This window comes from Acomys russatus, chromosome 29, assembly GCF_903995435.1.
Source record: "Acomys russatus chromosome 29, mAcoRus1.1, whole genome shotgun sequence".
NCBI classification, from domain to species: domain Eukaryota; kingdom Metazoa; phylum Chordata; class Mammalia; order Rodentia; family Muridae; genus Acomys; species Acomys russatus.
This window is the reverse complement of record NC_067165.1, coordinates 19,072,544-19,094,723: the sequence shown is the minus strand read 5'-3', so window position 1 is coordinate 19,094,723 and position 22,180 is coordinate 19,072,544. Positions and strand designations below refer to the sequence as shown.

The window sequence follows — 22,180 nt, the reverse complement described above, 5'->3', positions numbered from 1 at the left end:
CCTGTGTGTTTGTGTGTGCGCTTGTGTGTATATGCTGTGTGTGTCTGCCTATTGTTTGCATGCATGTGTGTGTATGTGTATGCATGTGAGTCTGTCTGTGTGGATGTCGCTGGGGATCTTTCTGTCACTGTGTCCCCAGTGTTGAGCAATCCACACACTGCAAGGGCTTTACTCTCTCAGCCATCTTCCCGGCCCATTAGGGTTCACAGTCTCTGTCAACCTAACGGGGTATGGAGTCTCTGGGTGTATCTGTGTAGATGTCAGCTGAGGAGGGAAGACCCACTCTGAATGCATGTGAGATCAGCCCCCCACCCCAAGGGCCTGGAACCAGTAAAAAGGAGATTATGAGCTGAGCACCAGCGTTGGTCTCTCCACTTCCTGACTGCAGACAGCAGCTGCCTTTCCCCACCGGGGTCAACTGCACCATCAAACTCTGAACTAAAAGAAGCCCTTCCTTGCTCAGGTTGTTCCCCTCTGGCATTTCATCATATCGATGTAAGTAACGAATTCACCTAGAAAGACAAGCATTGGCTGTAGGGCTGGCAAAGTGGGGTGGGTACCGCATGAGCTATGAGCAAGCTCTTCTGCATAGGTGGCCGGGCTGAAGTGAAGTGGGAGGTTGATACAAAAGGCACTTTGGCTCCAGGGAAAAGTCTTGAGTGTCTGTCTTTACCTGGTGGTGACCCAGATGCATCTCAAATAGAGCCCTTTGGTACTTATGCTCCTTTCAGGGGCCCCTGTCCCCAGCATGTCCATTCACAGTCCTTGATTAAGGGCCTGGGGGGCATCCAGCAGCTCAGCCTCCAGACTCTTGTCCAAGCTCAGACAACTAAATGTTGACTTTGTGTGTCTTTTCTAGGTACCTGCTGCATACACTGCTCTCGTCCAGTGCCCCTCACTGCTGTCACCTAAACACCAGGGCTCCTGCCCTGGCCACTCTTCTCACAGGCACACCCCCCTCCTCAGCTGCCATCTCCATGTTCAAAGTATTTCCCCCATCCCCATCTCTCTAGCCCACAGCTTTGATCTTCAGACATACAGGAAGTCCACCTAGATGGCTGACGTGCCTCATACAGAGCAAGCCCATACTCGTCATGCAGCCCCAGCTGCTCCCGCTCCTCCATGCTTCTCTATCTCAGTCAGCTGCTCCCCCTCCTCCACGCTTCTCTATCTCAGTCAGCTGCTCCCCCTCCTCCATGCTTCTCTATCTCAGTCAGCTGCTCCCGCTCCTCCATGCTTCTCTATCTCAGTCAGCTGCTCCCCCTCCTCTATGCTTCTCTATCTCAGTCAGCTGCTCCCGCTCCTCCATGCTTCTCTATCTCAGTCAGCTGCTCCCGCTCCTCCATGCTTCTCTATCTCAGTCAGCTGCTCCCCCTCCTCCATGCTTCTCTATCTCAGTCAGCTGCTCCCCCTCCTCCATGCTTCTCTATCTCAACCAACAGCTCCCCATCCTGGGCATGCAGGGCAGGCCCAAGCATCCAAAGTGACTCAGTGACCCTAATTTTTTTTCCTGGACATGCCAACTGTCACAGCTCTCAACAAACTTCTAGTAATCAAAGCCATTATCTGATTCAGCAAAGCTCTCTACCTGCTGCAGAGGGAGTGGAATTCTGTCACACTCAGGAAGAAGTTTCTCTTTAATGAATTATTTTGCATAAAAGTGAGGCTCTGTCTCATAGCCGATCAGGTCTCAGAGTTAAAGACACCAAATTGATGGGGAAAGAGAGCTTGGATTGGGAAATAACTCCATTCACTAAATCTCAGCTGAACTGAAACCACAGATTAAAAATGCATACAAGAAGAGAAAGGCTGGGCTTGAGAGATGGTTCGGAGGCTAAGAGCACTGACTGCTCCTCCAAAGGTCCTGAGTTCAATTCCCAGCAACCACTTGGTGGCTCATAACCATCTATAATGTGATCTGATGCTCTCTCCTGGCCTGCGGTGTACATGAAGACAGAGCACTGTATACATAATAATAAATAAATACACCTTTAAAAAAAAAAAAGAGAGAGAGAAGAGAAAGGCAAGCACAGAGGCACATGCCTGTAATCTGATCATTTGGGAGGTGGAGGCAGGAGTCTGGCCTGGGCTACCCAAGACCCAATCTCAAAATATGCATACAAAGAGAGAAAGGCAGGCATGGAGGCACATGTCTGTAATCCTATCACTTGGGAGGTGAAGGCAGGAGTCTAGCCTGGGCTGCTTAAGACCCAATCTCAAAATAAAAGTAAATAAACCACCAAGAAAAGAGGAGGATGTAAGGCTATCTGTGAGGAGGGGCATTTGAGCCAGCCCGTGATGGGAGTAGGGAGAAGAGGCTTAAAACTCAGCCAAAGGCCGGCTGTGGTGGCGCACACCTTCAGTCCCAGCACTCAGGAAGCAGAAGATCCCTGTGAGTTTGAGGTTAGCCTTGTCTACAGAGTGAGACTCTGCTCAAAACAAACAAACAAACAAACAGTGAAAGTGTCTTATGAAACCCAAATCAGACACTGTGGTGCACACATATAACCCCAGCACTGGGGAGACAGAGGTTGGAGGGTCAAGGAACAAGGCCCGCCTGGCCTACAGAGTGAATCCCAGACCAACTCAGGCTCCACAGAGAGAGCCTGTTTCAAAGCAAACAAAATGTATCTCCTGAGGGACTGTTTGCTGTATGGGAAGCTGGGGATCTTGGCCCTACCACTCTAGAGGCCAGGGCAGGAGAAATGTTATAAATTCAAGGTCAGCCAGGGCTACAAAGCAAGACCCTCTCTCACAAATAAAAATAGCTCTGTGGCAGGGCCTTGTGGTGCACACCAGCACTTGAGAGGCAGAGGCAGGTAGATCGCTGTGAGTCCGAGGCCGGCCTGGTGTACAAAGTGAGTCCAGGACAGCCAAGGCTACACAGAGAGACCCTGTCTCGAAATACCAATAAATAAATAAATAGCTTTGTGGAGTTGATGATGCGTATTTGTTTGTTTGTTTGTTTGTTTATTGGCCTGGAACTCAGAGATCCACTTGCCTTTGCTTCACGATTGCTGAGAATAAAGGTGTGTGGGCCACCACGCCAGGTCGAGTTTGTATGTATTTAAAATACATAGGGATGTATAAATTTAATAATTGGCATACCACTCACACTCTCTTATAGTAAGCCACAGGAGTGCAGACCCCCACTCTGGAACATTCCCCTCCGGCCTGGCGATGTGCAAGCTGAGGGACATGGGTATCTCTGTGTGCCTTTCCTTTACAAAGGAGTCTGCAGATCTTTAAATTCAGCTAGGCAAAACAGACCTGCCCTACAGCGCACTCTTAAATCTCTGCTAAATTCCAAACCAATGAGGTGGACTGGAGCTGTCCATGAGTGAGGAAGGAGAGAGAGGAGGAACAAAGGGCCTCCGGAGACCCAGGCTGTGTTTGGAATGAGGAAGAAGGTAGGCAGGCCGGCCTCCAACCAACTTCCAGCCACGAGACTCACCTTCTCATAGTAGCGGATCTCATACTCTGTGCCATTGGCTCCCGGAGCTCCAGCAGAGACAGGCTCCCTCCATGACAGGGACACGCTCTGGGGTTCCACGCGCTCCCTACGGATTTCATCCTCCTCCCAGGGTGCTGAAAGTAAGCAGAGCAGGGGATGCTCTCCTGAACCCACTGCCCCACAAGATCTGGGTGGGGGCAGGAGGGGTGGGGCATGCACGTGGGAGCAGGGTTAGATGTGGGCGTGGCCTGTGGTGGAGAGGGGGCCTGAGGGGCTGAGTCTCTGTGGGACCAGAGGCTTCTCTCACCTTCATTGCTTACTGGGAGGGAAAGCGCTGCTTGCCTTCCCTCTACCCAGTTTCCCTCATCCTGCTTGTTTCTAATCCTCCAGCCTCGGGTCTGTGGTTTGAAGACATAAGAAATTGTGTAGCCCAGATTGGCTTGTTCATGGTGGGTATGGCTGCAGACAAGCAGGTATTAAAAGGAAATCACCCCGACATGATAAAGCGCAAACGTCCGAAGCCCACAGGGAATATCGCACTCAAGAACGGAAGGCTGGAAACTCCGCTACAGTGCTTAAAGCTCTCGTTGGAGCAACCAGGCAAGAAAAACAAATAAAAGGTGGCTGAATTGGGAAGACACAAAGGCATCTGTGCTCTGGGATGGCATGATGTTGACGTGGAAAACCCTATAAAGAGTTCACAGAGGACATGAAGAGTTGTATCTGAAGGGCTTGGGATGAGACGCACAGTCAAGGGCTTGACCAAGTTCACCAGCCAGGCAGCTGCTGATCAGCAATGTCCTGTACTGCAAAGAGGTCCATAAAATAGCGGGAAAAGCAGTGTCAGATTCCGGGACACCGGGGAGTTGGGAAAAATAGATGTCAGACAGCAAAGGGCAGAAGTGGAGACAGGAAACATATGATCTGCCCTTTGACAAGGGCTTGACTATGGCTTCTGGTCCCACGTGGTATACCTGTCCCCGTAGGTCCTGTCTCTGCCCTCTGAAATTCCAAAGATACCTATGGACAGAGAAGGAACTGAAAGCCACAGTTGAGAGCCAAGATTGCTAGTATAGGGCCCAGGGAGGCAGTGCTGTATTTTTAACCTCTGTAAAGCCAGTGGGACTGGATGGACCACACATGGCTGTAGTGAACCCTGGGCTACACTACCTACAGAGCAGTACTGTCTCCCATCCTAAAAATAGCTTGAAAAAGCCTTTAGTCTTCTCCCCAGTGCCTGACCCTTTGAAAAAAGCAGTGTCTTTGTGAGCTGGACAATAGCAGCCTGACACTCCGCTGCTGCACAGCCGATTCTGAGGAGAGTACTCTCTTTTGCCCCCAGCAGTGCCTCGGGCTGAATTCACTTGGACCTGGCATAAAAGTGAAAGGAGCAATGAGGCTTCCTAGGAGGTGGCAAAGCCCTTTGTGGACTCAGATTGGGGGCGGGGCAGGGGCAGGGACAGGGGGAGGCGACAAATGTTATGTTTGAACTTTGTTTGTCAAGAGCATCACATGGCCAAGGGATGCACAGTAGGACACGGTTCCATTTTGGCCCCTCAGAGATATGTCAGATGAAAGGCTGATGGAGCTCGAGAGCGAAGGGCTGCTGAGATGGCTCGGTGGGTACCGTGCTCGCTATACAAGCGTGAGAGTCTGAGTTTAAATCTCCCAAGACCAGGTAAAGCTCTTTGGTATTAGAAGCTCTCCAAACAGTTAGCCTGGCTTACAGAGGTACCATTTTTCCCCAGCAAGGGCGGTGAGGACAGACACTAGAGGATATCCTCTGACCTCCACATATATATGCATGCCTATATATAACATACACACAGTTGTATTATATACACGTATGTATAGAGACACACACACACGTTCAATCATATACCTGCATGCTCCAAAAAATTCCAAGACTCCAAGTAAAACCTCAGCCTGAGCCCCAGCTGTCCTGCTGTCTGTTATGGAGAGTACCAGGGCCCAAGTTAGACCCAGGAGAGCAGCCTCTAAGGAGCCACCCCCCCCCACCCCCAGCAGCCTATTCCCTTGCCCTATTGCCTGAGCTCTGGTTTTGATTTGGGGGAGGAAGGGCTGCTCAGGTCACTCCTGGCAGCTCTAAGACATTTTTGTGCACTCGTACCCTTTACTGTCTGTTCTAACCAATAAAAGATGTTAGCTAAGACGAGAGAAATTCTAAGAGAGGTTTCTTGCCTTTAAAAAGATATCTATGGCTGGTGTAGTGACACACATCTTTAGTCCCAGCGCTCAAGAGGCAGAGGCAGGTGGATCTCTGTGAGTTTGAGGCTAGCCTGGTCTACAAAGTGAGTTCCAGAAAAACTCAGTTTTTGAACAAGCAAAAATAAATAAATAAATAAAATAAAAAGGGAATCAGTTGTGGCAGCTGACTTGTAATCACACCTATAATCCTAGCACCTGAAGCAGGAGAATTGCTGTGAACTTAAGACTAGCCTGAGTGAGCTAAACAGTGTGCCATTGCTTTATTTTTCAAAAGGGGTGTGGTGGCTGGAGAAATTTTTCACTGTTAAGAGTGCTTACTGCACGCACATTGGGTATCTATGATGCAGTTCCAGTATTTTGTGCTCTACCAGGCACAAACATGGTACAGAGACACACATGCAGGCAAAACACCCATAAACATATATATATATACATATGTGTGTGCATATATATAACATATATATTAAGAGGGCTTTATAGAAATAGTCATAAGTATAAAACCATTGTGGCAATATGTACTTTTATTTCTTCTTCTTTTTTTTTTTTTTTTGTGGCTTTTTGAGACAGAGTTTCTCTGTGTAACCTTTACTGTCCCGGGGACTCACTTTGTAGATCTGCCTGCCTCTGCCTCCCGAGTGCTGGGATTAAAGGCATGCGCCACCACTGCCCAGCTTCTACTTTTATTTCTTTTTGAGACAAAGTTTATTCCCAATGTAGACCAAGCTGGCCTCCCCCTAACAGAGATTCTGTCTCTGCCTCTCCTATGCATCACCATTAAGGAGTGAGCCCCGCACCTGGCCTCACTTTTATTCTTTAAGACAAAGTCTCATTTGGCCCAGACTGAGCTCAGAGTCACTTTGTAGCTGAGAGTGACCTTGAACTCCTGACCCTCCTGCCTCTATTTCCCAAGTGCTGGGGTTACAGGCATGCCTCTCTCTGTTTTCTTTCTTCCTTCTTTGCTACTGGTGATCAAACCCAGTGCCTCAAGCATGCTAGGCAAATACTACAATCATTGATTGAGCTACTTTTCCAGGCCTTTGGATTGCTTAAAATGTGAATGCAATAGCAAGAGTTAAGTCTCAGTAGGGACAATAAAGGACAGAAGTGTCCCAGAAAACCAGGTAGATTGGGAAATCGCTCTCAAAACTCCTAGGAAAGGGATTAAGAGCTAAAAATGATAAAGGAAGTGACAAGATGTGAGCATCAGAAAATGGACAACCTGAGGCTTAGCGATCGCTTTAAGAGAAACAGTGGGAGCTCCAGCTGCAGAAGAAGAAAACTTTCCCAGGAATGCGAAAAGAAATGCGGATCAAAGCGCCTACTGTGCTTCCAGCCACACTGAGTAGGAATGATTGGCAATATTTTCATTTTCATCAGCAGGGCAAGAAATTATTCAAATACCCCTGAGTGTGCGCATCTATGGACCCAACGTACTCATAAAAGAATGAAAACCACCCGAGCCTTGCTGGAAACCCAGCTGGCAGCGTAGGGTCACAGAAGACAGGGAAGGAGGGTCACACACCAATCAGATAGTTAAGACTCAGAAGCCACAGCACGCGTTTATCCATCTTGCAAAGGGCACTCGAGGGATTACTTGAAAGTGTGCACCGGAGGAGAGACAAATCAGAAGTAAATGTCAAGGGTGTGAATGGAGGTGTGGTATCAAAGGTGGTTTTCAAACCACTGGAGACTCAGAAATGGGTAGCGCGACAACTCTGTCGCCTTGCCTGCATCCTTGCTTCTTCAAAAGGATGGCGAGAAGGAGGAGGAGGGGACACACAGTCCCCACCTGGGTCGGGGGTTGGGGGGGGAGGGGTGCAGTCACGTGAATTTCTAACCGCCTTAAAATGCATGCAGGGAAACTACAGTTGTGGGTGAGGGACGGTCTCCGATGTGGCTCGCGGCCTTACCCCCGGGTCCAGTGGACACGGTGACCTGAGCGTAGGTGGCCCCCGCAGCGGCCGCCGGACCAGAGACGCCGTTGAGCGCGGCCACGCGCACGGTGTAGCGCGCGCCCGGCCGCAGGTGCAGCAGCGTGGCGGCGCGTTCTCGCAGCCCGGCCTGGCGCGGGACGAAGGCCACGCGTGGCCCGCAGGGTTGACACGCGCCCGCCGGGCCGTCGCGGCCGCAGCGCAGGCACAGCAGCGAGTAGGTGACGTCGGAGCGGCCGCCTGAGTCCGCGGGCGGTAGCCAGCGCAGCCGCAGCGCCAGCGGGGAGCGGCTCAGGCTGTACTGCAGGTCCCTCGGCGCGGATGGCGGTCCTGCGACAAGGAGCGGCACTGAGTGGGACCCGGCGGGACACAAGAGCCCGAGGCATGGGGGCACGGCTCCCGGAATGGGGAGCTGTGTGGAAGCCGGCAGCCGTGGGACTTGGGGATCAGCGCGAGTACCGAGATGAGGGTTTAGAGACCATGGAGGGGACCGGGATGGGGGCATGGTCACAGAGGACATGAGAGAGAGGAGAGATATTCCAGCCAGGCTCAGGAAGAGACGAGGAGAGAGGGGAGGGTACTTCTCAGATGGTCACCTACAGAAAATCTTGACCACCATATCCATCCATCTGGGTTCTTCCAGTCCCAGGTCCCCAGATCCCCACCAGGCGTCCCTCTTTGCCTTGTCAGTCCAATTCGCAATCACTGAACCCCACCCCACCCCCGCCTCAGTGGCATGTGGGTGGCATCCCCCTACCCACGCCCACCCAGTAGGGTTCACTCACGGGTACAGGAAGCTGAGGGCGGGTCGGTGGGTGAGCGAGCATAGGTGTCCTGGCACACGCAGAATGTAGAGGCATTCTCCAGGGCTAAGCTGTGCTCCGGGCATGGTGAGCAGAGGGGACGTCTTGGGGACACCTTGTAAAACCCTGGGGGACAGGCTGTGGGAAGGGGCTGGTGAGAAATCTCCCTGACCACGCCCCACTCTGTATTTTTGCTTTTCCTAGGTTAGGGTGAAGAAAGTGGCCTTACATCTCTTAGATATCCCAGTCTCCCCTGGCCCTTGACAAGTGCCCTGTGTGTAGGGGACCGGGAAACAGTTCACTCCTGTTAATACCTTTGACTTCATCTCCGTTGTTAAAAAAAAAAAAAAAAAAAGAGGAAAGTGACGCTGGGGGAGGTTAAGCTGCCTAATGGCCCACAGTTGGTGGGATTCCTACCCCAGCCTGCCCCTTTCAAAGGCCTGGCCCTGCTGCTTTAAGGTCGAAGGTCTTGATTTCACCAAGAGAAGAGAAGGGAGGGGCCTCCAAGGGCTGGGCCCTGTGATGCTGGGACAGACACACAATTCCACTTAGACGGGCAGCTAGGCAAGTAGACAGACGGACGGTTGGACGGATGGACAGACAGACGCAGACACACACACATGCAGACACACACACACACATAACAGAGACTGGACTTGAGTTTGGAAGCAGAGCTGTGCAGGCGGAGGGGTGGAGCTGGCAGAGTGGTCCAATGACCTCTTAGATCAGTCCTAGTCTGACAGGTACTAGGGTTGCTCTTGCCTGCCCTGGCCCAAGCCAGAGCACAGCCCCTACAGACAGACTGGAACCCAACCAGGTTGCTGGGGGAAGGGAGTGGTGGGGCTAAGAGGAGGGAGGGCTTGTAGCTGCACTGAGTTTCGTCACTCATTTACTAGTGGCCTTTGGGCGTGTTGGTTACTCTTTCTGAACCTACCTCAGCAAGTCCTCAGAAGGACTGCCTGAGCTAAAACACGGATAGGATCTGTATGGACTGCTCCTACAGAGATGCCAATAAACACTGTCTCTCTCTCTAGGCCTGAAGAGGGAGCAGACAAACACACACTTTATTGACTGGCTGATTGAATGAGACAGGATCTCATGCAACCCAGGCTAGCCTCCACCTGATAGGGTAGTCGAGGATGACCTTGAGGATTTTTTTTCTTTGCCTCTCCTGAATGCTGGCATTACAGGCATGGCCATACTCTGAGCACTGTTTTATTCTATTTTATTTATTTGTGGTTGCTTTTCTTGTTCTTTTTTTCTTTTTCTTTTTTTTTGGGGGGGGGGTGGGTGGGTTGGGGAAGTCCATGTCAGAGTTCTGTGTCAAGTGCCTTCCTCTGTCACTGTACAACTTACTTTTTCAGACAGGGTCTCTCATTGAATCAGAAGCTCACAGCCACAGCTATTGTAACTGACCAGAAAGCCTCTGAGATTTGCTGTCCCCTTCCTGGGTTGGGGCTACAGACAAGCTCTGCCACGCCCAGTTTTTATGTGGATGCTTGGCATCTCAGCTCAGGTCTTCAGGCTGGCAGCACAAGCACTTTACCCACCAGACTATCTCCCATCTCCCTGCCTTAAATGGCCATTTAAAAAAAAAAAAAAAAAAAAAGATTATCTATACAGTGTACTGCCTGCAGGTACACCTGCATGCCAGAAGAGGGCACCAGATCTCATTATAGATGGTTGTGAGCCACCATGTGGTTGTTGGGAATTGAACTCAGGACCTTTGAAAGAGCAGCTAGTACTCTTAACTTCTAAGCCATCTCTCCAGCCCCCTGAATGGCCGTTTTTAAAAAAGATCTCAGTGTGGATTGGGGCAGTGGTTCCTGGCCCCTGCTCTTTGCTGTGTTTGGTCCTCACCTGACTCCCTGGACCTTCCCAAGAAGAGCTGAGCTGCTACACTGTTTGAAAGGCTTGGGAGAGTTCCCCCTCCGTCTTGCCCAGAGTCCCCTATAGCATAGCTAGGGGGTGGGCTTGGCAGCCCCTTTCCTTTAGCACAAAGCACAGGACCACTACTCTGTCAGAAATTCAGAGGTCATCTAGTTCAACCCCCACCTGTCTGGCCCTGTAGAGATTTTTCACCAGCTTTGCTCACACCTGTACCTCCTGATGTCCTTGTTCTTAGGATTTCTTTCCCCTTCCTACTTAGGCTGCCTTTAACACCAGATAAAAAGCTATTTGTAGAAGGAGCCCAAGTTGGGTATTCTGTGTAGAGTCAACTCTGTCATCCACCAGGGCGTCCCGGTAACCAGTGCAGTTTCAGCTAGCAAGCAGACCCAGAAAAGACTTGGTAATAGGTCACCAATCCTGATGTGCTCCCTAAAGGGAAGCTAAATCTCACTGATTCCTATGGCGGGTAGAACAGAGACAAGAACCAAGGTCACTAAAGAAAGAGTGGAGCCGAGGTGCTGATGGCACAAGCCTTTTAATCCCAGCACTCAGGATGCAGCGGGAGGTGGATCTCTGAGTTTGAGGCCAACCTTATGTACAGAGGGAGTTCCAGGACAGCCAGGGCTACACCAAGAAACCTTATCTCAAAAAAAAAAAAATCCTAATAATGATAATGATGATATAATAAAATAATTGTAACTAGAGCGGGGAGATCTTAGCTTTGACCCCTCCTCTGGCTTTGAGAAAGTATCCATTTAGCTACGAGAGACACCTGGACTGCCTGAAGGTACCAGTGCACACGTAACCACCCCCTGTTCCCTTCCTAACCTTCTCAAGCGGCCTCCACCATGCCTACCCTGAACACCACAGGAGCTTCTGACTCCTGACTCATGGTGTCTCATACCCTCTTCCTTCTGGCAGCTGAGTTGTGTGTCTCTCCAAAGCCCAGTTCCAACAGCACCTACCTCCCTTCCCCTACTCCCCCACTGCCCCGGGAAGAAGCGATGCCATTACAGGTGACTTTTAACTGGTCTCAGTCCAAGGGAAGGGAGCATGACACAACCCAGAGATCTCTAGTATCTCAGCATCCACAATGTTATCATCTGCTATGATCCCGGTGTTTTTCTAGGCTCCAAAAACACACCATAGTCGGCTGGAGAGATGGCTCAGAGGTTAAGAGCACTGGCTGCTCTTCTAAAGGTCCTGAGTTCAATTCCCAGCAACCACTTGGTGGCTCACAACCATCTATAATGAGATCTGATGCCCTCTTCTAACATGCAGGTGAAACATTGTATACATAATAAATAAATGGATCTTTAAAACACACACACACACACACACACACACACACACACACGCACGCACACCCCATAAAGTACACAGGAATCTGACTCCCCTCGCTCTGTTACAGACGCCTCCACACCTGGCAGAGCAGAGAGAGGTGCTGAGTTGGTAATTCCCCAGACATCCGGCTATGGAAACCACTGACACCATCTAACTACGTCTCCTCCTAACCTGCAGTCTGATAGGTGGGGACAAGTCACCCTCTATTTAAGGGCAGTTAGCCATCTCCACTCCTAGACCCTACCTTTCACCCCTTCTCAAAGTCGACGTTGCGTCTGTCTTCTCCCCCACTGGTCTTTGCAGCCCTTTCTCTCTCTCTCTCTCTCTCTCTCTCTCTCTCTCTCTCTCTCTCTCTCTCTCTCTCTCTCTCTCCTGACTCTTTCCAGTGATGTCAGAAGCAGGTGGAGCTGAAAAGCAGTCCATTTCCATGCAGGCATAAGGGCTCTGACTATAGACTATTTTAAAGCAATCCTAAAACTGACTAAAAGTTGTCCTGCTTTTTATTAGCAACATGCGTCAGCAATTTTAACCCACGTCAGTAATAAAACGCTCCTTCCTCTTCAACAGATCGCTCCCCCACACATATTTGGTATGCCACTGCCACTGGCTCTCTCCCCCAAGTATATAAGCAGACTTTTAGAACCTTTCTCGCCCTCTCTTCCTCCCTCCCTCCCTCCCTCTCTCTCTCTCTCTCTCTCTGTGTGTGTGTGTGTGTGTGTGTGTGTGTGTGTGTGTGTGTGTGTGTGTAAGGGAGTCTCATACTTTACGATAGCCTTGCACTCACCATGCAGCTAAGGATGCCTTTAAACTTCTGATCCGCTTGCCTCCACCTTCTGAGTGTTGGATATAGGCATGTACCACCATTCCTGGTTTGTGTGGTACTGGGATGGAACCCAGGGCTTTGTGGACGCTAAGTGAGCACTCTTCCAACTGAGCCACACCCCTAAGATGGATGCTTTACCAACGGAGCTATCTGGGATCACCAGACTTGTAGATTCTTGGACTCTGGCTCCACAGGGTCCTTTGTTTTTCAGCTGAATGACCACATCCTGTTCTCCCCACTGCTAAACTGACATTTTTTTTTTCTTGCCAAGACCGAGCGGACACGACACGTCAACCCTTGGCATGCCTGAGTGCTCAGCATGCTACAGGTTGCTCTTGTCCAGATGTTCATCTCCTGGAAGCACCATGCTATTGCCTTCCCCTCTCTACCCCCCCCCCCCCCGTCTCTTTATTTTTAGACAAGGTCTGTTACGTAGCTCTGGCTGCCTTGGAACTCACTATGTAGACCAGGCTATCCTGGAACTCACAGAGAGCTACCTTCCTCTACCTCTCAAATGCTGGCGTGAAAATACTGGTTCTCAACTTATTTACATTACAATTCATGACAGTAGCAAAATTACAGTTATATGGTAGCAATGAAAATAAATTTATAGTTGGGGGGGTCACGACAACATGAGGAACTATATTAAAGGGTCATAACATTAGGAAGGTTGAGAAGCACTGGATTAAAGGCATGTGACAGACTTTTTTTTTTTTTTTGCTGGATATAGGTTGCACTGCTGGCTTTTACCTGTTATGTTAAGCCGCCTTGCCTTTTTGGGGTCTTTTGTTTGTCTTTGAAATTGGGTCTCGTGTAACTTAGGCTGGTTTCAAATTTACTATGTAGCCAAGGATGGCTTTGAATTTTACGCTTCCTGCTTCCACCTCCTGGGTGCTGAGATAAGAGGCATTCCACAACATGGCTCCACCCGCCCCGCCCCCGCCCCATCCCATCAGTCTTCATCAGTCAAGGATGGCTGCTACTATTTCAGTTCCCAGCTCACGGTCTGTCTCCTGGACTATTGTGTCCACTTTCCTCCCCTCTGTCCTCCAATGCTCCCCTCACCCTGGTCCCGCTCGCTTTCTTTGCTATTGCAGCTTTTGAGTGGTCTTTTAAAAATATAAATCTGAGCACGTTGGCTCCCTTCCTGAAGCATTGGCCTGCAGCATAAAAGCCTTTATTTCATCTTTCACTTATGGCCCTGCCTCTCTTCCAGATGATCACTTCTCACAACCCCACGTGCCCTCCGCAGCAACCACACTGGATAGTACCAACCACTATGTTCCTTTTCGTCACAATGCCTCTGCAGAATGTTCTCAGCCACCAGGAAGGAAAATCTCCCTTTCTTTGGAAAACTCTCCCCATCCTTAGAACTGGGCTCTCTCTGTGGGTATGACTCACACCCATGGTGTGATTGCTTAGCATGAGCTGCCTGCTGGACACCCAGGAGACAGGCTGCGGTGGACACATCTGTAAAGGGTTGTTTCAATTAGGGTTAGCCTCTAAGAGAATGTCTGTGAGGGGTTGTCTTGACTGAATTAATTGAAGTAGAAAAATTCATCTTTTTGTTTTTGAGAACAGGGTCTGTTTACATAGCCCTGGCTGTCCTGGAACTCACTATGTAGACTATTCTGGCCTTTGGACTCACAGAGACCTGCCTGCCTCTGCCTCTCAGGTGGCAGAACGGTGGGTGGAACCATTTCCTGGGCAGGAGTCCTGGACTGTATAGGATGGAGAGAGCCAGCAGGCATGCACTAAGTTATTGCTCTCTGCTCTTGATGGTGGATGTGATGTGACCAGTTCTTCTAGGACCCTGCCTCTGTGGCTTCCTCGCCACAATAGACAGCAGCATAGAATTATAGGCCAAATAAATTCTTTCTCCTTTGAGGGTTTTGTTTGTTTGTTTGGGTTTTTTTTTGTTTGTTTGTTTGTTTTTGTTTTTTGGTCAAGCTACTTTATCATAGCAGCAGAAAAGAAACTAAGACACATGGTCACTCAACGCATTTCCACTGAGCACCTGCCACATTCCATGGCCTGCAATGGACCCTGGCTGGGGCCACTGAGAGTAACGCCTGAGCTCAGAAAGACGCCTGCGTACACATCTATTTCAGTAGACCACTGTAGTCCAGGCATAGAGGACTCAGATCTGGACGCTTGGGAGAGCTCAGAGAGCCTGCTTCTGAGCTTCGTATTAACCACAGTTTCCCAGAGAACAGAAGGTTGTATTCATCCACTCATAATAAGAACCAGACAGGGCTGGAGGGGTGGCTCATAAGTTAAGGGTACTGTCTGTTCTCCCAGAGGTCCTGAACTCAATTCCCGACAACCACTGGTGGCTCACAGCCATCTATAGTGTGATCTAATGCCCTCTTCTGGCAACTAGGTGTCATGCAGATAGGTCTCATACAAATAAGTAAATAAATCTTTAAAAACAAACAACAACAACAACAACAACAACAAAAACCAAAAAACAAAACAAAACAAAAAAAAAACAGGACAACACGGTTGGTATCCTCAGCTCCTCTGAACTGACAATCAAATAAATAGGAAAACCAGGGTCCTGGTTAGTTTTAACTGTCAACTTGACACAGCCTAGTGTCACCTGAGTCTGTCAATTTGACACAGCCTAGTGTCACCTGAGTCTCCGTTGAGGGATTTCTCAGATCATATTGGCCTACGGGATGCCTATGAGGGATTGTCTTGATGTAGGAGGACCCAGCCTGCTGTGGGAGGCACCATTCCCTGGTCAGATGGTCGTGGGGTGCATAAAAAGCTAGCTAAACATTTGAGCCAGCAAGGAGTCTTCTCCCATGGTTTTCGCTTTGAGTTCTTTCCGTGACTTTCCTCAATGATGAGCTGTAAGCTGAAATAAACCCTTTCTTCCCTTGGGTGGTTTTTGGTCAGAGTGTTTTTAATCGTAGCAACAGGTGAAATGACCAAGCTTAGACACTTCCTCTGTCCCCTACCACTCTGCAGCCACGGTCTAGCACATACCGTTTTTTTTTATGGCTTCAAAAATAAATCTTTGCCCCTTTCCATCTAGATGTGAGCTTTTCAAGACCTGGGGCTATGTCTGGTTCATTTCTATTGCCCCAGACACCCAGAAAAAGACCAGGATCAGAAAGCACATCCTTCGGCATCAGAGGGTAAGGGCAATGGCCGTCTAGCTTGATCACTTGAGTTCAATAACAAAATCCACGGTGGAAGGATAGAGCTGACATCAATGGGCTATCCTCTGGCACACACACACACACACACACACACACACACACACGCGAGCATGCTATATTCCTTTGAATTTTCTGACTTAAAGCACACACTCTACCCTGTGCCTTCAAAGTCACAGGGAACCACCAAACATCCCAGTGACACAGAGGTTCTACTTCAGAGAGCTGAGTGGGATCCTAAGAGCCATCTAGTGCAAGCTGCCACATTCAAAGCTCTGAGATGCCCCTGCCAGCCTCATTTGGATATGGTCATGGGCGAAGTCCCTGAAATACCAGCCCGAGGGTTGGGCTGCTGTGGGTTTTTTTTTTTTTTTTTTTCTTATGCATGAAGAAGGCATGATGGTGCAGTAGATTCCCAGAGCTGGGCAAACCTGGATTCCAATCCTGGCTGCCCATTTCCTAACATTTGCAAGTAATGGAACCCTACCACAGTGCCTAAAGTAGAGTTCTCTGCTTTTTCGGTTTGGTCTGATTTGGTTTGGTTTGGTTGATACAACATCTCACTGTGTAGCCCAGGCTGACCTTGAATTCACTATCCTCCTGGCTCAGCATCTGAAGGCTGGGTTTCACAGGCCTATTGCCACTACCCCTGGTTCCTAAAGTGTCCTGCTATGGGATCAGATTCAACTTTTCCAGTTGGTCTTGGCTAGGTCCACTAGAAGCTGCACAAAAGGTCTTGGCTCCCAGCTCCTCCCATGGCTTCTCCACTTCCGCTCCTGCCTCTTCATCTTAGAGCACACTGTCCCGCCATCCGCATGCCGCATCCCCCATCCCATCCCTCCAGGTGCCCTGGATACCTTCGCAGATGTCACCGCGTTCCTGGAATCCTGCACTGCAGCTGCAGCGGCCCACCGGCACCAGCCACTCGCCATCGGCGCCACAGTGCATGCGAGGAGGGCTGCCGGGCTCCCCTTCTGAGTGGGCCACGCACGTTCCAGCCACTTCCACAAGCGTGGAGAAGGCACTCTCTGCTGCGGTGGCGGGGAAAGCTGCCAGACCTCGCACCGTGGCCCGGCACTGCTTGTAGTAGACACGCACAGAGACCAGCGCCACGCATGCACCCACGTCCTGGAAGGCCAGGTGGAAGCCTTGACGGCTGAGGGGGCCGATCTCACGCACCTCGGTATTCAGCTTCATCTTGCGCTCGCCGAGGTCGCCCTGTGTGAAGCTCTCATCAGCTGCGATTGTGTCAATCTTGCGGGGTCGGTTGCCTCCTAGGCGGGGACGCCCACGGCCCAAGTCGGCCTCAGTTTCTAGGTAGTAAGCGTTGAAGGTCTCTTTGCAGGTGCCCGTGGCGCCAGGGATGCTGCTGCAATCGCGCAGTGTGAACTGCAGCTCCACAAAGATGCGCTGCCCACGGCCACGGCTGATCCAGCCCGTCTGCAGCCAGTTGTCCTGGTTGGGCTCCAGCACGTTGCACACTTGGTACGTGCGGATGGGACGGTCGTGTTCGTCCACGCCGCTAATCTCCTCCCACTGAGGCAACAGTACAGAAGTGGACACCTCAGAGCCTGGAGCTTAAGCAAAGACCCTTTTCTGCCTTTTTTCCCCCTCCTCCTGACTTCCAGCCCCCTACCACACAAGCCCCTAAAATGACAAAACGCAGGGTGAGGAGACACTTGGGAAATGAACAATTCTGATCCATTTTCTTTCTTTTCCTTCCAGTCCTGGGGATTGAACCTAGGTCCTCGGGCTTGCTGTGCAAGCACTCTACCACAGACCCTTTCCTTTTGTATTTGGACATTGCATCAACTAAGTTGTCCAAGCTGGCTTTGACCTCACGAAGGTTCAGGCAGGCTGAACTTACATTCCTCCTGACTCAAACTTCTGAGTAGCTAGGCTTACAGGCCTGTGCCAGGAGGCCAGTTCCAATCTTTTTCCTTTTCTTTGTTTTTTTGTTTTTTGTTTTGAGACAGGGTCTCACTCTGTAGCCTAAGCTGGCCTTGATTTTACTACATTATCCCAGGCCGACCTCAAACTCACATCTCCCTCAGCCTCCAGAGTCCTAGGACTACAGACATGAGCTGGCACACTTGGCTTCCTCTTTTCTTTTTAAAATTTGCAGCATGTCTTGGAGTTATATGTTGTCCTTGAGCAGGGGCCATGCTGACTTTCCCTCTATCGTTCTAATATTAACAAACGTGCTGAGAAACAAGCCCGATGCTTATTTTTCTGGATGAGGAAGGCATGGTTGCAGAGGGAGAGTCATTTGACGAGATGGGCAGAGAAAGTTATCAATGGGGCTAGGAATGGAGTCACTTAACTCTCTGCCCAGTGACCTTTCCACCTCACCCCACACCCACCTTGCTTACTGTCAATAATCGACAGCTACTTGGAAGTCCACTGTGTGTGAGGCGATGGCCAGCCTTTGCTCCATCCAGATCACGTTTCTGTTCATAGACACAGTTCTCTCATTTATTTATTTGACTGACTAACTGAAGACTTGGTATTTTCTAGTAGGGCCACTCTGGCTTGACCCTGGGGTTCTGGGGAGTGGGAGGGGCATGCACTCTGTGCCACATCTTTAAAAAAAATCTTTCATGAGGAACCTGAGATGCCTCAGTAGGAAAAGGCACTTGCCACCAAGCCTGACCTGAGTTTGGTCCTCAGGACCCACCTGGTGGGTGCAGAGAACAGGCTCCCACGTGCGCACCATGGGACCAACACATATACACATATACATGAACACAATAGGTAAGTAAATAAATAAGTGATTGAAAATGTTAAAATTCTGTAATCTCAGCACTCAGGAAGGCAGAAGCAGGCGGATTGCTGTGAGTTCCAGGCCAGCTTGGTTTACAAAGCGAGTCCAGGATAGCCAAGGCTACACAGAAAAACCCTGTCTCAAAAAGAAAAAAGAAAAAGAAAAAGAAAGGAAGAAAAGAAAAAGGGAAATGTTTGTTTTTTTCAAATTTTTATAATATATAATGTACTTTAATCATTTCTGCCGGGTGTGGTGGCACACACCTTTAATCCCAGCACTTGGGAGGCAGAGGCAGGTGGATTACTGTGAGTTCGAGGCCAGCCTGGTCTACAAAGCGAGTCCAGGACAGCTAATACTACACAGAGAGACCCAGTCTCGAAAAATGAAAAATAAACAAACAACAAAAAAAAATCATATTTTCCCTTTTTGTATTTTGTTTTGAGACAGGGTTTCTCTGTGTAGCCTTGGCTGTCCTGGACTCATTTTGTAGACCAGGCTGGCCTCACAGCGATCCGCCTGCCTCTGCCTCCCGAGTGCTGGGATTACAGGCGAACACCACTGCACCTGTATCTCCCTTTTCTTTTTTTATCCCCCTCACCCTAACACCAAACCACCTCTTCCCAGCAAGTCCCTCTCCTACTCATGTGTGTGTGTGTGTGTGTGTGTGTGTGTGTGTGTGTGTGTGTGTGTCCCACTGCACTTAACTAAGGTTGCCTGCATGAGTGTGGGTGGGGCGTTTCTGTGGTATATTTTGATCCTAGGTCAGGATGCTAAAAGGGCCCAGTCTCAGTCTACTAGAGGATCCTGGGGATGGAGGGACAGTGTAACACCTACCCCATTACTTGGTAGTGCGGTCCAACCCAGCTCAGCCTGGGAGGCTTTGGAGTCCAGGAGGATAACTAAGGAGAGGTGAGAACACAGATGTCAGAAAGCCACACTGTCAGATGAAGAGTCTGAAGAGGGGAAGCCGCTGGGATTAACGAAGGCGCCTGTATTCATTCCCTGAGGCTTGTGACAAAAGGAACACAAACATAATGGCTTACAGCCTCCCTTCCATCTTCAGTGCCTGATCTCAGCCTCTGGTTCTGTGGCCATGTTGCCTTCTCCTCTGGCTCTGAGTCTTGCTGCCCTCATGTGAGGATTATTGTGGTTGCTCTGGAACCATGTATCCAATCCAGATTCATCTTTTCACATCAAAATACCCAGTCACACTGCCCAACTCCCCCCTCCCCTGCGCAGCACACACACACTTACAGTAACATTAACAAGTCCTGGAGACTAGGACCCAGCTTCCTTTTTTTCTTGAAGCAAGTGCCATTATCAGCCTTCCACCGAGTCCATGGCAAATACTCTAAGGACAGCTTTCACAATAGGGATAGAAGCCAGTGACCCCCCCCCCCATACACCAAGTTCCCCAAATTATATTTAACTGTCAACTAGCACGAGGAGATTAGTGGATATGTGAATTCTTGGGTACACCTCAAATGCACTCAGATCTGAGGTCAGTGTACCAGGCATGGAGGAGACCAATGCCGTTCTCATTTGCCTCACAGGGCCTCTCATGAAAATGAGGTGGAGAGACCACTTAGCAACAGAAATCATCTAAATATTTGCTTCTCTACCTAGCCCCTTTCCCAGGGGCTACCACTTCTACTGCCTTTGAAAGAAAACCATGGGCCCTTTCACATGTAATCCATGACCCTCTCCACCTGCTTCCTACCAGAAAAGCTTGGAGTCACTTTATTCCCTGTGACAGATCAGCAGCCTACATCCTTTCATTGGCTGGGCTCAGAGAAGCCCGGGTCTGGATAACAGAGCCTCCAGCTTAGAGACAGGAAGCCAGGCCATCCCCAGATCTCAGAAAATTACTTCCCTGGAGTAAGGAAGGGGGTGGGCTTCCAAGGTGAGAGCCTCCAAGAGGACTGACTCTAGAGGCAGCCACGACGGTGGGCAGGGTTTTCGTCACCGATCGTGCTTGGGAATTGCATACTGACAGGCATTTGCCATCCCGCGCCAGGACAGACCCTGCGGGCAGAGTCTGCTCCAGCATCTCGGGGTTCTGCACCTGGTTGTGACGCGTCTGGATTAAACTGAGCATCATACAGCTCCAAGAGGTGAGGGAGCAGAGGCAAGACTCCGGCGCTAATGTCGCCAACAGCCCCAAATCCTCCGCAACGCGGACCGCGAGCGGTGGACTCGACCCCGATTCAGCACTGCGGACAGTTCCACGGTCAGCACTTCGGGCAGCGCCCGGACTCAGCCCCCGGGATTAACACTCAGCCTCTGGCTGTCCACGTCTCCCCAGGCCCCCGCTATCCGTCTCCATCCCGCCTCATGCTCGGGTCTCGCCGCATCCCCTCGGCTTCCCTGCTCCCTTTATCTCCCCGCCCCCACACCTCCCATCTCCAATCACTCAGCCTTTTCGTCTCACCGGCCTCTGAACCGCTGACTCGGGGCTCCTGTGGTCCCCAGCCTCCTAGGTCTCCAAACCTAAGGTCTTCAATACCCCTCTCTTCTCTATCGCTTAGCCAACCTCCTCTCTTTCTCTAGTTCTTTCCCGCCCTGCTGCCTGCTTGCTTCAAGCCCCAACACAGAGTCTTCTCTCGAACGACTCCTTATCCCAGTCCCTTTGCCCCCCAACTTCCTATGTTTTGGCATGTCAGGATCCCAACCACAACCCACCTTACCTTCCTCGGCGGTCCCGGGCCGCCCGGGTCCCAGAAGCAGAACGAGTGGCATCAGGCAGACGAACAGGCGCAGCGGGTGTGGACCGGCGCCAGTCTCCATGGTCCACAGACGGAGCTGTCAGTGCGGCGACGGCTCCAGCCTCGCAAACCCAGCACCGCCAAGCAGTGCCCCCAGACCCCAGCGCCGGCTGAGGGCGGAGTCTTGCTGGTCACCATCATCCATGGGGACCAATCGCTAAGGCATCGCCGCAGGAGGCCCACCAATCCCCAGCAGCAGAGAATGAGGAGGTGGAGTTTCATAGGCCAGGGGCGGAACGCCCAGCTGGAGGGGGAAACCAAAGGGTCCCGCAGACCTCTAAACCGTGGGGGTAGGGCAGCCCTGAGCGCTAGCGGGGCTGCTGGAGAGCGAGACAAGCTGGCGTCAGTGGACCAGAGACCCTTAAACCTTAGCTTTCTGCATCCTGAGAAGTAGGCGCTGTGGGCGTGGCTTACGGAGGGGTGGTCCGCGGGGAAGCGGTGACACTTGCAGCCTCTTAGCCAGCCTTGGGAGCACCCTTGTTCCCAGGACTTGCAGGGGGTTTCCGAGCCCGAAATCCTAACCTCAAGCTCTAGGGAGCTCTGGTGTCTCCCACCGGTTGGCTTCTTCCTGTGTCTGTGGCTCCCGGTGTTTCATGGTTCGATTCCTCCTCCTTTTTCTCTCTCCATCACACACACACACACACACACACACACACACACACACACACACACACACACACACACATTGGCCGATCCCAGGGGCTGCTTGGGAAAAGAGTCAAGTCAGGGACAGGGTCCCACCCTACCAGCAACCGCTTCCGAGGCTGGGAAACCATGTGGACGCTGAGATGGGGGCAGTGGCAGATTTTGCACAAACAATCTGCTTTCTGGGTTCTTGCTTCTGCTGTCCAGACGCACAAACAGCATATCCCACAACCTCTGTCCACAGTCTGTTCGGGCTGGGGTTCTTCTCTGAGCACCCTGACTCTGCCCACCCCAGGAGAATGACGAGGAATGCAGCCCTGAGAATCTGAGGTGCGGGTGAAGGAGGCGGAGCAGTCCTCGAAGAG

At 50.8% G+C, this 22,180-nt stretch overlaps 1 protein-coding gene and 1 non-coding gene across 2 annotated transcripts in view; both read right to left on the bottom strand.

The window, feature by feature from the left end:
• Nucleotides 1-21,749, bottom strand: part of Epha10 (EPH receptor A10) — a 36,371-nt gene extending 14,622 nt beyond the window's left edge. Inside the window, exons 1-6 of the mRNA XM_051171393.1 lie at nucleotides 21,093-21,749; nucleotides 19,240-19,304; nucleotides 16,499-17,177; nucleotides 8,400-8,555; nucleotides 7,594-7,944; nucleotides 3,455-3,588 (exon numbers count right to left, since the gene is read on the bottom strand). Coding sequence (XP_051027350.1) covers nucleotides 3,455-3,588; nucleotides 7,594-7,944; nucleotides 8,400-8,555; nucleotides 16,499-17,177; nucleotides 19,240-19,304; nucleotides 21,093-21,192 — 1,485 coding nt within the window. The 5' untranslated portion in view covers nucleotides 21,193-21,749. The remainder of the gene's footprint in view (nucleotides 1-3,454; nucleotides 3,589-7,593; nucleotides 7,945-8,399; nucleotides 8,556-16,498; nucleotides 17,178-19,239; nucleotides 19,305-21,092) is intronic.
• On the bottom strand, nucleotides 17,755-17,860 carry LOC127212138 (U6 spliceosomal RNA). Its single transcript, XR_007833517.1, has one exon. It is a non-coding gene; the product is annotated as a U6 spliceosomal RNA (small nuclear RNA).
• Nucleotides 21,750-22,180: the final 431 nt, after the last annotated feature.